A 16,567-nucleotide genomic window follows, 5' to 3' on the forward strand; every position below is an offset into this window, starting at 1 on the left:
AAAAAACTATTCATTTGAATTAAGTTCATGGCCACGGCTAATGCCGGTGGTGAATGATATTTAAACTGGTCCAGGGACTGACCGGCGTGGTGAAGTATGGTCAAACAGCCTCTCATAACCGCCATGGTGTGGGAAGGCCTTCACCCACCAGTGGATTGACAAAGGGCTGTCAATTATAATCATAATTATCATTTGAAATCGTTATTGCAATGCTGCACAACAGCACATTGACGGGCTACTATTATCACACATGTGTCGGGCTGATGCAATCTGTTTAATTGCCGCGTCTCATTCTCAAAGCGTTCTTGTTGTTATTTCATCCGCGCCTCGCACGATGCGCGCCAAGCGCGCGGGTCTTGTCAATGCCCCCTTGTGCTCCGGCGTTGTCACTCAGTCGACGGGGTGATGAGGTGGGGGGCCTCGTCTTGCGAGCGGGGGGCAGGACGCGTTGCCGCCTGCACCGAGATGCGTTTATTTGCTCCTCCGTGCGAGCACAATGGAGTTCTATTGCCCGTGCTGTGCGGGGAGGGCTCTTTAAAATTCACGAGCGGACCAGGCTGTGTAAACGCTGTAACCCCCCCGCCCCCCGCTCGCTTCTCGCTTCTCGCTCTACGTGGCAGTCGGGGGTTGGGAGAGGGACACGCTGAAATGATGGACGCGTCCTCAAGTGTGTGATGAGTGACCATTGTGCGTGAAGTCTGTGTGGGGTTTCAAGGTGCCTCTGCTATCGCACAGGGGGATGAGATTACAAATGGAGCTCAACCGTAACAGACATTTCATCGTCACGGACCCTTCCAGCAGTAGATAAAATTTAGGTTGTAAAAGTGTCTCTACGCTTGACGTTGCTCCGTATCTCCATGTACGTTTTAGTCTGAGCATTGTCGCGTGTCCCCTACTCGTCTACGAGGCTCAGCGTGACTCTGCGTCTTCACATCTCCGAGTCCCAGCTTCGTTCTGTCTCCAGGCGTCTCCGAGTCTCAGCAGCGACTTTGTGCCTCCGGGTGTCTCTTTCTGTAAGCGTGGCTCCGTGTCTCTGATCGAGTGCCGGCACAACTCCGTGGACTCCGCATCTCCACGTCCTCCGTGACCCAACCTGGCGCCGCGTCTCAAAAACCTCAGCGCCCGTCTCTGTGTGTCCCGCGACAGGTGATCGGGGCGCCCACGTGCCCTAGCAATGAGTTCACGGGCGACGGCCGCTGCTGCCAGGAGTGCGGGCCAGGCTGGGGCATGGCCGAGAGGTGCCGTGGACGCAACAACACGCAGTGCGAGCCCTGCCACGACAGTGAGTGCCTGCACGCGGCACAGAGGACGCGGGAGATGCACACACACGTGCACCACACACCGGGCAACTTTGCAATTCCCTGAATACGTTATAAGGTCGTACTCAATACACGCATAGTGCTTGCCACAAATGAACCACAATACCTTGCCGATCTCGTCAAGGAGCATAAACTATCACGCAAACTCCGGTCATCCTTACAGCGGCAGCTTTTGGCTAGCCATCGAACAAAGATGGTCACCGTATCGCGCGCTTTCAGATGCGCTTTTGCGCCTGACTGAAATGTTCTTCCTTCTGATATTAAGAAGCCACTGCACTTTTAAATATAGATTGCAAATCTTTAGAATTGCTTTTTATGTTTAGTTGTTGTCCTTCCCCCGCACCTGCGATGAGCATGGTTTACTACGTGCGGTTTGAAATAAGTTCAACATATATACAGATGTACAGAGTGATCCAAAAGATAGTTGACTGAGATGGACACGCACGAGCATTGAGTGATGATTGCCCTTCCTTTCTCCCTCGTTCATCGTGGCCTTAGCGCTACAGATGGAGGTAAATGTCGCACAATTGCTCGTTAGGTCGGGAAGGCACTTTGACTCTTAATACAAACTGTGCAGGTGGTTTTAGAGATCATATACGCAAATTAGAGACATCGCATTGACCAGCAAGTTGGCCTGTGGAGGATTTGTTGCTTGACGAGATGATTACCGATGGTGGAGACCGTGAGAGGTGCGATCGCTTGGGAAAGCCTTCATCCAAGAGCGGATATATCATGGCCAATGATGATGGATTTGCTTGTGTTTATGGCAATGGGGTAAACAAAAGTGTACAAACGAGAAATAATAAAAACGAGATGAATACTGACCATGTCTTGAATCGAATAGCGGCCATGAATCACAACAATTCCCTGAATTGGCAGGTCACGGTCTGGGTTAGTCCTTCCAGCTGTGAACTAGATCATTGCTACTCATGATGATGGTTTTGATGATCATGAGGATAATGAGGTTTAAACCATCGAGAAATGTTAACTACCTCACTTGGTATACGCGAGGTCGGGGATTCGATCCCAAACCTGACACCTGTATACTTGGAGTTTGCATGTTATCCCCGTGGTCGCGTGGATCATTTTTCTAGGTCCTCTGGTTTTCCCCTCCATATGTATAATCGCCATGCATTCAGAGTATTTGCCTGCTATAAATTACCACATGATGATAAGCCACTTCGTTGAGCCATCATTTGTGGCCAGGTTGCTTGTGAAAAAGAGCTGTATGGGCCTTACCTGGCGTAATAAAAAATAGTTTTGTTTTTAATTTTCTCCCCAATGCATGAGGGTGGGGGCTCTCCAGTTTCACCACGTATACACAGATGAGTTTATATGTACAAGCAATGAACCTAACAATCAAACAATGGCCAGCCGACATAAAACACCAGTCGCAACTACATAGCTCAGTGGACCTCACTTGCAAAAATAAAATAAAAAGTTTCGCTTTAGTCTGACCTAGCAACTATCCAACTATCGCTGCTGCCACCGCCTCTGCCGTACGCGCAGGCCTGACCTTCTCGTCGTCGTGGAGCCACACGGAGCGCTGCCTGCCGTGCCGCGTGTGCCCCGGGGGCACGCGCGTGCGTTCGCCCTGCACGGAGGCCGACGACACGGTGTGCGAGTGCGACGACGGGCTGTACGCGCGCGACACCGACGGCGCGTGCGTGCCCTGCCGCCTGTGCCCGCCGGGCACGGGCGTCGTGTCGCAGTGCTCGCCGGACGGCGACGCCACCTGCGAGCTCTGCCCGCCGGGGTTCTACTCGGAGTGGAGCAGCAACGCCGAGCCGTGCATGCCGTGCGCCAGCTGCTCTGACGACCAGGTGGAGCTCAAGGAGTGCACGCCAAGCGCCGACACCATCTGCTTCGGTGAGTCCTCTCCTCTTCTCTGCACGGCGGCCTTCCCCCCCCCCCCCCCCCCCACCTTCGTGCTGTCGACCCTACCCGTCCCGTGCCGTCAGCGTTGGTAACTCGGCGAGATTGTCTCTAGGTCTAGCGACCTTTTGGGGTTCTTATTCAAGAGGTTTGCTTCTTCGTTTGGTCGACCAATCGCTATTTGAATGTAGTGTTCTCTAGACCCAGCGGGCTGCTGCCAGAGCCTTTGCTTAACATTGCACGTTAACGCATTATTTACACCTTTATAAAGAAATGAATCCACCTTTATGTAACGCGACGTTGGCGCCCCTGCACACTTTTCCCACCTATGTGTGTGTCCATGCGGGTATGGAACAAACACATTAAACGGCGAGCTCCAGAGAATCAACTAGGTACGTACAAAAGGGCCATTGTCTATTTATACACAAAGGGTGGGCTTTCCTTTTTTGTTTTGCTTTAACCACTCAGACCAGTAGAGACCACAACCTGGAACAGTTGCTTTGCAGCTAACAAGGATTTAATAATAACCACCTCCTTACGGAGCTGTGCAGACGACGGTTATGGTCTATTTCACTGCGTGTGGCGTGCTCGCTCAGTGTGTTTGCTGGAGAATCAGCTGGGCATGGCATGAAAATAGACTCTTTGAGAGACTGGCTTCGTCTGCCCGTGTGTGTGCGGGCGGGCGTGCGCGTGTGTCTTTGAAGTCAGTCAATTGTCTTAAATAAACGGTTTCTATACCTATGACCAATTCACCTTGAAAACACCAGATCTTATTGGATCTCGGAAACTAAGCAGCATTGAGCCGGGGTCAATATTTGGATTGGTGACTGCTTGAGGATAACAGATGTTGTAGGCTTTGGCTGCGAGGCAGCAGCACACCAATGGATGGATTCCCTGCAGAGTTAAAAATGTTGCCTTCTTGTTTGTGTGCTTCTCCGGGGACTCTGGCCTTCTCCCCCATGAATGGAAATGGACAAACATTGCAATCTAGCGGTACCCTCCTGACAATGAATCTTGTGACCCAGTGAGGATTTCTTGGGTAAATGAAAGGGATGTAATGTTACTTGTGCACATTACGATTTTTTTTAATTTCATATCAATGCGTTTATTTAAATAATGCTTGTCTATATTGTTTCTTTAAAAAGATTTCCAAATGATGTATAATTTAGGCATTTTAAAGACAACCAATTAATCGCTCAAGGCATCTGAAGAGCGCTGAACATAAAATAAAACGTACAAAACCGAGAATATTTAAAAATCTGTACACACACGAATATGACTAAGATCCCACATTTGGTCTAACAAAGAAACACATCCCTCATGTAGCCTTAACAGACTGGGCGAAGTGTAATTAGCGAGCACCTATGACGGCCGGCATGACACGCAAGGCGATAGGTCGCCAGCATTATCCCCGGCTGCCTTTGTCTCCTAAGTGGCGATGTTTACACATCGCACCAGGCACTCATTTAAGGCTGAGTCAACCTAGGGCAGGCCCATGACCAAATCCGATCATCGTAACTGGTGTTGCCCATGAGCAGGAATCGAACGCGGGTCACCAGGTTCGTAGCACAGCGTGCGAACCACTACACTACCGCTCCCCCAGCACACACTCACACGCGCGCACACATGCTTCAACATCATTCACTTAGCACCGACGCATAATGTTACCGACCTCGAGGTCCCTACTGAAAACGAAGCCCACATGACCCAGGTTAGCAATGCCCTCTGCTCTATGACCACTTGTTCTCCTTAACCCCCGTGACCTTAGGAAGCGACCTTTCTGTGTCCGCCGCCCTGCGCACTTCACGCGAAACCCGAATACTCGGAGTGCCGCCCAATCTCCTCCCCTCGCCAGCCGCGAAAGAACAAAGTGGCCCTGAAAAAGTGGCTCTAGATGTACCTCCACTCTGCTTCTACGCTGCTCTTATTCATTAAGCATTCAAAAGGCCACTTCATGAATGTTTTAAAGTGCAAAATACGTGTAACATTCATCTGCGTCGTGAAGGTGTGACATTTAAACGCACGCTTTGTAAGGATTTTAGCCTGCACTTGTGGCACACAGCTCCGCAACATTGCACGGTGTCCGCAGCATGGTCATGAATACGGTATTGACTTGTGCGGCGCGGGGGAGACCGGCGATCCCGTGGACGCAGGGCGAGGCGTGGGCCCCGCTGTCCGTCCCAGCTGCCACCCTCCCGCCGGCGCCTTTATTCCCCGACGCGATCGGGTTTCGCTGGTGCCCAGGGACTCGTGTGATCAGGTGCTGGCGGCCGTAATGCCTTTTGTCAATCCGTCCCGGCAGCCCGACCTGACACTGTGGGCTGGCTCCTAATTGAAGTGAACTGTCGGAAGGGGGAGTGGGGGGGACGACCCCCTTTTAAAAATACAGGACAGAGGACGAAAGCTCCCCCACATTTTTTTCCAGCCTCAAAAAAGAAGTGTCTATTGATTTTTCTTTGCCGGAGCGGCGCAGTCCGGCGGGTTCATCTTGGATTCAATAATGCATGGAGCATTAGTAATCAGGGATAGCCGGTTACGTTGGTCCTTGTTGTTGTTGTTTGTGAATGGCAACGATGGGAAAAATGAATACCGAAGGGAGCACAAGTGCATCAAAAGTGATGAGCTAAAATGTCTCTCTACTTACTTATTCATACATGTGAGGGCAGTCAAAAAGCTTCCCAGAAAGTCACGTCGACAAAATGATTTCAAATTTTATATATACGTGAAATAAAATAACAAATGTCAAGTGAAGATTACCACATCGACAATGTTTACCGTGTTATATAATATCAGAGGCATGCCTAAGAAAGGGAAGAAAAAAAAACCATTCAAACGCTGAAGTATGCATTAAAAAAAAAAACACATCGTTGGCAGGACGCTCTACCATGGCGCGTGCTTTTGGGCAGGAGCATTCAACGCTTGGCATCACCATGACGTTGCACTGCGATACCCCACGTGCAGAGAAGACATTACGGATTAAGTGACGGTCACCATACCGCAAATGTTAAACAAAACACATATAATATCGTTGACCAAATTGCCCTGAATATGCCGTGATATCAGAAGCTAAACAGGCTTGAGCTTTGTGTGACCACCACCACGGTTTGTCAGGTGTCGTGGGGCTGCAGGATGTTTTTGCCCAGGGCACGGGAGTGCAGAGTTTATCCGTCTTCTTCACTTCCCAACCGCATGAAGCCAAAACACTCATTCAAGGGAGCTGGTGAAACATCAGCAATGCAGGACGCTCTTGAAAAAAGTCTTGAGACTCCTCGGCGAAGCTCTCCTGGGTAAACAGTTTGCATTGTTATGGAACGGTGTGAGATGTTTCCGTAATTTTCTAGACCACGGGTTTAGGAAAACGTTCTTTTTTAAACAGAAAAATCTATCGTATATAGTGTTAACCATTGAATGGGTTAGAGATCACTGGTGTCACTCAGCGGAGAGACCCTGTAGCCGAGGGGGAGGTTATAGAAAGCACATATCTGATGAGAATTCGAACCTGCATCCTTGATGCGTTAAAAATAAGCCAGCTTCGGTCCAATCCACTCGGCTAGAATGTTTCCGCACAGAAGGTTCTGTTTTAATTTTGATGGGAGCACACACACACATGCATGGCAACACACACACACATGCATGGGAACACACACACACATGCATGGGAACACACATACACACACACATGCATGGGAACACACATTTGCATGAAGGCCAGCACGGCACACGAGGGGGTGGGGTGGCCAGGAGCACGGCCGGCCGATTTTGTTTCCCGAGTGCTGATGTTTACACACCGCACCAGGTACTCATTGAAGGCTGAGTCGACCTAGAGGACGCCCAGGACCGATTCAGATATTTGCCACTGTTATTGGTCGTGAGCGGGAATCGAACTCGGATCAGTGCCTCGTTCGTAGCACAGTGCACTAACCACTGCGCCACCACTCCTCACACACACACAGGAACATATGCATGCACACACCCACATGCCAGCATAACTGGGTTAGTGTGCCTTATCAGAGCGGAGCAGTGTGACAGGCCCAGTCGCTCTTAATTCAATTAGCGCTCACACCACCACCGCCGTGGCCAATTCGCTCAAATCTGCTCTGCAGCAGCAGCAGCAGGAGCACGACTTGCTCAGCCGTGGCCAGATTCTCTCGAGGGCGACTCGTGGCGTGCAGGGCGATGAGGTCCACAGGCAGGCGCGTTTGGGATGTGCGGTGCGACCGCACAGCCCGGACGTGCCTGGCAGGACAGCCATGTGCTCGGTTTACGATGTAAGCGGCGGCAGCGGCATTAAAGTGTCCGCTATCGCCTCGACGCGCAAGGGTTTGGTTTAGGAAACACAAGTGATCGAGAGCACCCCTGTATGAGGGCCAACGCAAGTTTGCCTTACACGTGATATGCACACTCGAGCAAATCTGCATCAGAGTTCGACTTAAAATACCGGCGAGAGTTGCTCAGCATCCGCTCGGTGAAGACCGATGAGTGCGCTGCGGCGCAAGGCAACGTGCGCTCAATTTTCACCCAAGGCTTCGCCACCACGAGAGCCCCCCGCGAACTTGCGTTGGATGGGGGGGGGGGGGGGACGTTGGTATTCCCTTCGCTCTTTTGTCAAGGCAAGATGAGGCGAGCGGGGAGAGCACCGGAGTGGCTCGATGCGGACGTGCTCTCTCTAAACGTAGAGCCGAGCTTGCGGAGCAGACACCGAAGTCTGCCTGATCTACTCCCACCCACGACGCGCCGACCCTACCCCAATCACGAGCGCGCTCATGCACGCTCGTTCGCCCCTTTGTCCACGTGCACACACGTACTCTCACACTTGCGCAGCCTGAATAAGTGCATGTGCACTTACACGCACCAACACACACTCATATACATGCACACACCCGCGCACACTCGCACGCACATAAAGGCACCGGGGTTGGCCTGCCGTGGCACGTCTCACCCCATTGTGGACGTCCCTCCCCGGGTCCCCGGCCGGCAGGAGACGTGGGGTCGGGGAGAGGGGCAGAGCTCCCGTGAGGAACGTGCCTGGGCCCGTTGTCCCGGCAATGCCATTAGATCGGTCACGGTGAGTTTGGCTGCAGCGTGGGTGTCCAGCCGTCCTCGGTGGGAAAATGTGTTCCAAGGGAGCGACTCCTCTACATGTATACGTGAAACACACGGATACATTCGAGTTAAATTTTATATATGTATAAAAAATCACAGACATCCATTAAAATTATCTCACGACTCTACACGTGGAGCTCCAGACCGAGCGAGCACGCAGCTGGCACGGATTTGCGGGGAAGATAATTCCGTCGATCGACTCTAAAACATAAAAACGTGCAGCCTGAGAAATTTAGTCGGACTCGAGTGAACCGCATTCTTCACATTCTGGGGACGGCGACAGGGACCCACTGTGAGGTGACTGGTCCGGTGAGGGGGGGTCTTGCCCTCGGGGTGATCGTAGTTGGGAGCGGCGAGTCGCACGCCGCTGTTTGCAACGTGCCGGAGGTGGGCAACTGATTCTCTCTTTCTCATCCCCGGGGGCCCTTTGGGCCTTCGAGCGACAGTGGGACCATGCCCACCACCAGCCTCTGGTGGCGAAGTGCTCAGTGCATTGTTCTCATTATTGACCAAAATGTTCCTGTCAATGACTAATCCTAACGCAGGTTTGACATCTATCACTTGACGTCTTTTCAAGCAACCATAAGTCGCGCATTCGCACCGGCGACGTCGCTTTCCATTGCCCTTTCAAAACGTACCCAGGGCCTTTTGCTCATTTATTTTCGGTGCCCTCTCGCGATTATCCTTTTTTTTTGTAGCGGCGATGTTGTGCCGACGATCCGCCAGCATTCATGGAAAAATAAAATCGTAGCTCAGTTTGCAACTGGAACATAAAGCTCCGGCGAAACATCGGAGTGAATGCTCGCCAGTTTATATTGCGTGCGCGAGTTCCTTTTTTGCTGGGAACGCTGCCTACGCGCAGCGGTTGGAGGGAGAGAATGACGGAGGGGGAGGCATGGCAGGGCCACGGCACTGGGTGCCGCGTTTCATTACGGGATTACTCCACACGGGCCGTCAAAGGATTTAGTGCGACGCCTATTGTCCCCGGCCCCTACACGCCGGCAGTGAATGGAGCGCTCAATAAGTTCTCAAGCGCTTCATGTAAACAAATGGCGTAATAGAGGCTGATTACCATGAAAATGGGGACCTCTGACGGCAGTTATTAATGCATCCGCCGATAATGCTGCCCTTGCAGCTCTTATTAAGTCTGGCCTGCCGCAGAGAGCTGCCCCTGAAAGTGTTTCGTTCCCACACCCCGAGGTGACACCGGACCCTTGCGCCGTTCCCTCGTGGCACAACTGGTGGCTGAGACCTTTGTGTCTGCGCGAGTCACACGCAGATGTCTTGTGGAGAGCGTGGCCACCGCAACAGATGCACACCGAGAGTTCTTGCATTCCTAATGTGCGTGCGTGCGCATGCGTGAGTGCGCGTGTGCGTGCGTGCGTCCAAAACTGTGCGAGCTGAAGCTGCCCGGCTTTCGGAGTAGAATATTAAAAGTGAGCATGCCGTTGCGGCATGCAGCGTAACAGCATAGCAACCCCGAAACACAAACACGTGCTTCAGCAATTTGTCGAGAACAACAGCACTTTGCCATGATTGCTACATTACGTCCACAGTTGCCGTTTTGTGCTCCTTCTAAAATATGTTACGCCCATTGCACGCGTTTGAAAGTTTAATGTTAAGCTTGTGTAATGATGTTGTTGTACACAGAGTGCAAAAATTTTCTTTTCAAAATATGAAAATGCACGATTCTTCTCCGTTATATTACACCAAACTCACAACCTGAGTATTATTCCTGGCCATGATTAACACGAGTGACGAGCCTCATCTGAACCGGTCCTGGGTACTCCTTTCATGAACTGGTACTTACCAACCTGGTGAATGATGATCAAACAACGCCAGTGTACAACACGGCATGGGAAGGCTTTCGTTCAGCAGTGGATCGACACACGTTCATATATTACAACACGTAATTTTAATGCATATGATTACACCATCATTCACTACCTTGCACTTGAATATATGTCTAGCATTGCATAAATACATATTGAAACGTCTGGTCACCATCACTATAGAGCCCATTGTTGTGGCTTTACAACGTGCGCTATATTTTTTTATTTAAACGTTCACTAATCGGTTTCGGGAAAAAAAATACATCGCATTACATCAATTAAAAGCGATCCCATGAACATTCATTCACCCCACTCGCGGCGAATGTGTCCCCGCTCCCCAGACAAGAACCCCGGCATTCCGGACCTGCTGCCGAAAGGTCGCGGCACGATGTCCCCCCGCGGGCCCGAGCCGGACGAGCTCGACCTCCCCGAGTGGGATGTTGACGGCGGCGCTGGGACGGCGTGGGCCGCGGGGGTCCCCCCGGGGCCGCGCGTGAGGGAGACGGAGCGCGAGGAGGAAGGGGGCCTCTCCGGCGTGGCCAACAGCACGCACGGCACACCGGCCAGCAGCCAGGAACCGCTGGGCGGGCAGTCCCGCGACATCATCCCCGTCTACTGCTCCATCATGGCGGCGGTCGTGGTGGGGCTGGTTGCCTACGTCATCTTCAAGCGGTGAGGGCAGCCGCTGTTGCCAGCTGAGCGATTTTGTCCCCAGATTGAGCAACTTTTTGGGTATTTTCCCTCCCCCGCAATTGATTTTTGCCAGTGACCAGCGGCAGATCGAGCGACTTCCTGGGATATGATGCGGATTTAGGAGCAGTTTCCAAGTATTTATTAATGACACTGTATAGTTGACCATGTGAGTAACACTTGGAAAAATGTCAATTGATATTTTACATTTTTTTCAAGGATTGTTTATCAACGTTCCCCTTGAGGAGTCGGTAGCGTTGTCTAAACTCCCACTTGGTGCAAAAAAAGTGCTGTGAAGTGCATCCTATCTGATTAGATGTGCAGATCCTATAATTCACGTTTATCCATGCAAAATTTGACTTTATTCCTGTGCAGTAAAGCATTGACAAACACAGATAATATGATACATTTTCACCACTCCTCTTATCTGCACAAATACTCGAATAAAAGGGTTATTTTAATGCTTCAGGGAAGCAACTTCCAGTTGACTCATCAACAACGGATAAGTGCTGATAATGCAAATAATTTTCTCGCAGATAAGAAGCATTTCCATGGCTAAATTCGATGGGAGCAGGGGGTGGTTTAGGAGCAGCATTTTTTAGGAATATGGATAAAATGGATTTCATTGTCATTTGGATGCATAAACATCATCACTGGGGAAACAAAGGTGACCGAGCGTGGCTGTGCCCCCCCCCCCCCACTCCTTTATGTGCCATACCAGCTTCAACGGGTGCTCGCTGACTGCACTGAGAGTTTACGAATTTAACTGGTGGATCCGTCTCGTTGTCTTGGTGCCTGCGTGTGTGCGTGTGTGCGCGAAGGTGGCACAGCTGTAAGAACGTTCAAGGCAGCAAGGCGCGCGGCGAGTACAGCGCGGCCGCCGACGGCGAGAAGCAGCACCAGGACAGCGGCGTGTTCGTGGACACGCACGGCGCACAGCCGCCCACCGCCTCCGGTACTCGAGCCACACGGAGATCACACAACCACGTGGCGGGTCACGCTGCACCACTCGCACCGCTCGCACCGCTCGAGTCCATGCCAACGATAATTTCCCCCCTTCTTTGTAGCGTGATCCCTGGGCCGCTACGACCCATGGTCCAAACTTGCACTTGCTCCGCCTAAGCAGAAATAGCCGTACATTTTGGCAACACAAATTCCGATGCAGCACCTTGGCTTCCGTCTGCTGCTCTTGGCCGGCTGGCTGTGAACCACAACCCCACACAGCAACTGCCACAGCTGCAGTCGCTCGCCGCAACGAAACAATGAGCTGACGCCACTGCTCATGGCTTCTACAGGTGGCGGCGGCGGCGGCGCCAGCGGCGGCGATGGCGGCGGCGGCGGAGAGAGAGGGCGCGCGGGCGAGGCCGGCAAGTGGAGCTATGCGGCGCTGCCGGCGTGCACGCGCGACGAGGTGGAGGAGCTGCTTTCTGCCGACGAGGAGGGTGGCGGCGGCGGCTGGCGGGGGTTGGCGGCGGCGCTCGGCTACGACGCCGACGAGACGGAGGCACTGGCCGGGGAGGAGCGGCCCGCGCGGGCCCTCCTGGCGGCATGGGCGGCGCTCCCGGGCTCCACGCAGGACACGCTCGTCGACGCGCTGGGCCGGCTGCAGCGCGGGGACGTCATCGCCCGCTTGCGCCAGGAGACCACGGCGATGTCCGTGGTGTGAGCGGCGTCCGGGAGCGGTGTTCAGCTCGTGATTAGCGTGAGCCCACGGTTGTATTTTACAGACCACATTGAAAGGGAGGAGAGGAAGGTGAATTTTTAAAAAATTACGTTTCTAAATTACGTTGCAATGTTGTTTTCTTTATTTTTATTAAATTTTTTAGGCCAAGCTTGGCTGACTAGATGAAATAATTTGGAGGCCCTTGTCCAATCTTCCCACCGCTTCGAAGCCGAGTGGCGGGGCCCCTTAGGCCCATAGGACCTGGTTCATTGGCACCACCAGCACACTTGATAGATATGCCCCTGCACTGAAAGCAAAAACCCGCAGTTAGTGTTTTGTTCATCATGCTGGCAGGACAGCAAAGATGACGTTTCTAATTACAGAAGTGCATGGACCTTGATTTATCACATAGGAAGTACACTCAGCTTTGCAAGTCAGCAGCCAGCAAGAGAATATTTGCCATGCGGTTTGGCTCAAGTCAATATGTATCCTACTTGTGAGTATTTAGCCTGCTCACAATTTTATGGAGGGAGAAAAAAATTTGATAAAATAAATGACACATGCAATTTCCCCCCACCCCACGCCCACTAATTAGGCAGTGGTACATTTGGTGGTTTGGTGACAAATTTTCTACAGTTGCCGCAACACCGTCACATTGGCAGGAATCAGTAGTGGCAGAGCTCCCATCACCATGAAGGATGATCGTGTTGCTTCTGTGAAATTTGTCCTTTTCTCTGCCGGGTCTTGGATTTAGCGGAAAGTGTTGATCTCTTCAGTCGCCAGTCCTCCACAACAGGACTCACCACCTCTCCTTTCCTCAATCAGAGTGCAAGCAGGGGAGAGGCGGCCTCAATCGACTGTTAGAATTGATTAACGCCTTCTTTAATAGGGGTGGCTTGAGACTCCCTCCATACGCGGCACATTAATGTTAGATTATGCGCACATGTTTGCCTCTCGTTATAATGTGTGCTTTTAATCGTTTTTTTTTATCCTGCCGTGGCGTCTGTCTAATGCAACGGGACTGCACTGCGCATGACAGCGGACTTGAGCCACATGTTGGGCCCGACTGGAATGCAACGCAACGCCGCTGCCCTGCACTGGATGTCACCACCAACGAATCGTTTCACGAAACATTCCTCGCAAAGTTAAGAGGAACCAGGCTGCCTTGGCCTCGTCTGAATGCAGCTGCAGGATGGGATTTTTTTCGTGCACATCAAACGATGGCCATTCACGGCGGCGCTGTGGAAGCACGCATCTGAACGGAGTTTGAAAGCGGGGCATGTGAGAGATTACGCGCAGATCTGCCATAGAGGTCCACACTATATTAACGGTAATATTTTAAAATAAGTAACAGTAACTGAGAAGGCAAATACTGTAGTTTAGAAAACTTTCACATTTTTCTGTCCGTTGTCCAGCTCCATGTGTCACCCCCTGCTTCTGCACCCCCCCCATCCCCTCGCGTTAAATCGTTGCGTTATCTGATTCGCACTGTGCTACAGACTCTGCGCGCAGTCGCCTAGCGCGCGGGGCAGGCTGCTCGGTGGGGTCCCGTGTGTTTGTGCATTCCGTGGGCAGCAGGCGGCGGTGACGCGCACATGAACGGACCTCACTTTCACCCGGTTGAAAAAAGACCAATTACTACCAGGCATGAGCCCACGAAGCACAACTTATTGATTATTTTCAAACGAGGACTGCAGTTGCTTTGAAAAGTAATGCACTGGTCGGCGTTTACCGAGTCCAGGTTGTGCACTATTTGCCCCGCCTACATTTTAGGTTCTGAACTGGATTTGAAAATGGGGGGGTTTGTCCGTCATTGTGACGCCTCTGTGTGATATTTCCGTTGACGCGACCCTGCATGAACTGAAATGCGTTCTTTCAAATGCTCGCAGGAATTTGAGCTGCCATGGGTTTTGCACTCTCGTGAGGCAGTGCCCCAAATGAAATTGCAGAAATTTGTATTCCTCATTGGTTTTTGCTATTAATCAAATCTTCCCCTCGCCCCCCAATCATTGATGTTATTATGTTTAATTCATTGTTGCTATATGCATTTAGAACACATCGCATATTAAAGTGATCGGTTAATATCTCGATTATCGAGTTCATTCATCGATTTATTGACAGAGCAAACAATTTGCCTGGCATTTACATAAATAGCTATACAATTTCCGCACGCGTGGCTCAAAACATGTCTTGGCATAGGATTCGATGGAATTGATGATGCCGTCGATGTGATCATCGTTTTCCCGCTCACCGCTCATTCCTGCCAGTGCACTCTGGGCGTGCAGAGCGGCGAGTTTCCAGCAGTTTCAAATGCAGGCCAGCTGCCCCACATTACCATGTAATCAACAACAGATCCATTTAATCTTAAACAATCGATTTTTCTAAATAGCCTATGAATTATTTCAGCACTGTAACGGATGCCACTCTGGTGATCTATGAGGCAATATCCAGTAAACAACAAAGGAGTGCATGCTTATTCATATTCTTAGGTTTTTTTCGGTGAAGTCACGTAGGTAAAACATTAAAATTAAAATTAATAAAAGTAAAATAAAATAAAAATAAAATAAAAATCACGACGTTTTATTTTACTTTTATTAATTTAAAATTTTTACCTACGTGACTTTACCGAAAAAACCTAACAATATGAATCATTGCAGTCACGAAAGCTTCAAATCTAGAATGAGTGCATGCTTCTTTCTAGCAAAGCGTGGATGTGTATTTAATGCGTGGATTGTGTCTCCGGCTCACGCAGCCTTGGTGTCACACAAACTTTCATACTGTCTCACAAAGTACTGAATAATTAAACTCCGCAGCAGTGGCAGTAGCAATAGTCGCTGAGAGCACAATCGTTAGAGGTCAGCCATTGCCGTGGCAAGCATACGTCAGATGAACTCCAGTGGTCACGATGATGATGATGATCACAATCATCAACATCATCACGTCAGATTAACTTCAGTGGTTAAAAATAATGTTAACCATAATCCGTGAACTTGCCCAGCCTGACGATCAACTTGCTGTCTCATATGAAGCGCAGCGTTGTATATAATCTGTACACTGTATATAAATCCCCCCCCCCCCCCCATTACCTTTTAGAAGGGAGGTGGCTAAAGCTGTTGTTGTTGTTGTTTGGAACGCCAGACGTAAATGTGTAAACAAGTACTCCCACTGCTTTGTATTATTATTATTGTTGTTATCTCATTGTATTTCATACATAACATTTACAACAAGGAGGAAATGTACCAGATGCTTAACGAGCCGTGCTCTTCCTTTGACATTGTACTGTGTCTGAAAGTCGCCGCATTTTTACCCTTGTACTGACCAGCAAAATGTAAATAAAAGTCGCTTAAGTGATCGCAAACGGCTCGTGAAATAACTGCATCAACGCCAAAGTGGTTTGGCTGTTTAAAATAAAAAGGAATGGCTCTGGTGCCAGCGCCGCAGTGTTTCAAAGTGTCGTGGGGAGCTCCCCGCTAATCCAGCTCACATCTAAAAGGTCAGGACTCTGCTTTAAAAAAATTGTTAAGGACACAATGAAAGAGAATTCCGAATAGTTAACACAATCACACAAAGGGAGGCGGAGTGAATATGCCTTTTGTGTTTACTTTTTTAAGTTTCCTTAAAATTGTGAGGATAAAAAGGGGACTCGCATTCTGTCCCAGGCTACAAACTCGCAGTCGAAAAAAGTCCTTTGAACAAAACGTGCATTTTCTATTTGTGTATGGGCAGCGTAAACTGTTCTTTCTTTGTGTGTTGGGATGCACGCAAAAACTGAAACAGACACGGGGTACTGTTTTATAAGAAATATGAAGAAAAATCGTTTTTTTTAAGTTTGCAAGATAAGGCTTCAATATAACGCTCAATGGATTTGTATTAGAGGGTCCCACATGTTGTAGAGACGGAAGGATTTTCCCCGGATCGACGTGCACGGTCCTTGCGTGCCACGTGTGTGCCATGTGTGTGCCACGTGTGTGCCATGTGCAGCGTCGTCCAATGAGATATGCACGACAACGTTTGGCTATTATTGTTGTTTTCAGTGATTTTGCAACTGATAATCATTATCTACGGTTAGGTTGGCTGTCTACGTG

The 16,567-nt window shown here is 50.4% G+C and overlaps 1 protein-coding gene across 1 annotated transcript in view; it reads left to right on the forward strand.

The window, feature by feature from the left end:
* Nucleotides 1-15,834, forward strand: part of LOC133344879 (tumor necrosis factor receptor superfamily member 16-like) — a 23,973-nt gene extending 8,139 nt beyond the window's left edge. The window contains exons 2-6 of the mRNA XM_061555167.1: nt 1,147-1,282; nt 2,829-3,188; nt 10,471-10,801; nt 11,641-11,774; nt 12,115-15,834. Of these exons, the coding sequence (XP_061411151.1) occupies nt 1,147-1,282; nt 2,829-3,188; nt 10,471-10,801; nt 11,641-11,774; nt 12,115-12,485 (1,332 nt within the window). The 3' untranslated portion in view covers nt 12,486-15,834. The remainder of the gene's footprint in view (nt 1-1,146; nt 1,283-2,828; nt 3,189-10,470; nt 10,802-11,640; nt 11,775-12,114) is intronic.
* Nucleotides 15,835-16,567: the final 733 nt, after the last annotated feature.

Source organism: Lethenteron reissneri, chromosome 20 (genome assembly GCF_015708825.2).
Source record: "Lethenteron reissneri isolate LAM-NWPU_2019-01 chromosome 20, ASM1570882v1, whole genome shotgun sequence".
Taxonomy (NCBI): domain Eukaryota; kingdom Metazoa; phylum Chordata; class Hyperoartia; order Petromyzontiformes; family Petromyzontidae; genus Lethenteron; species Lethenteron reissneri.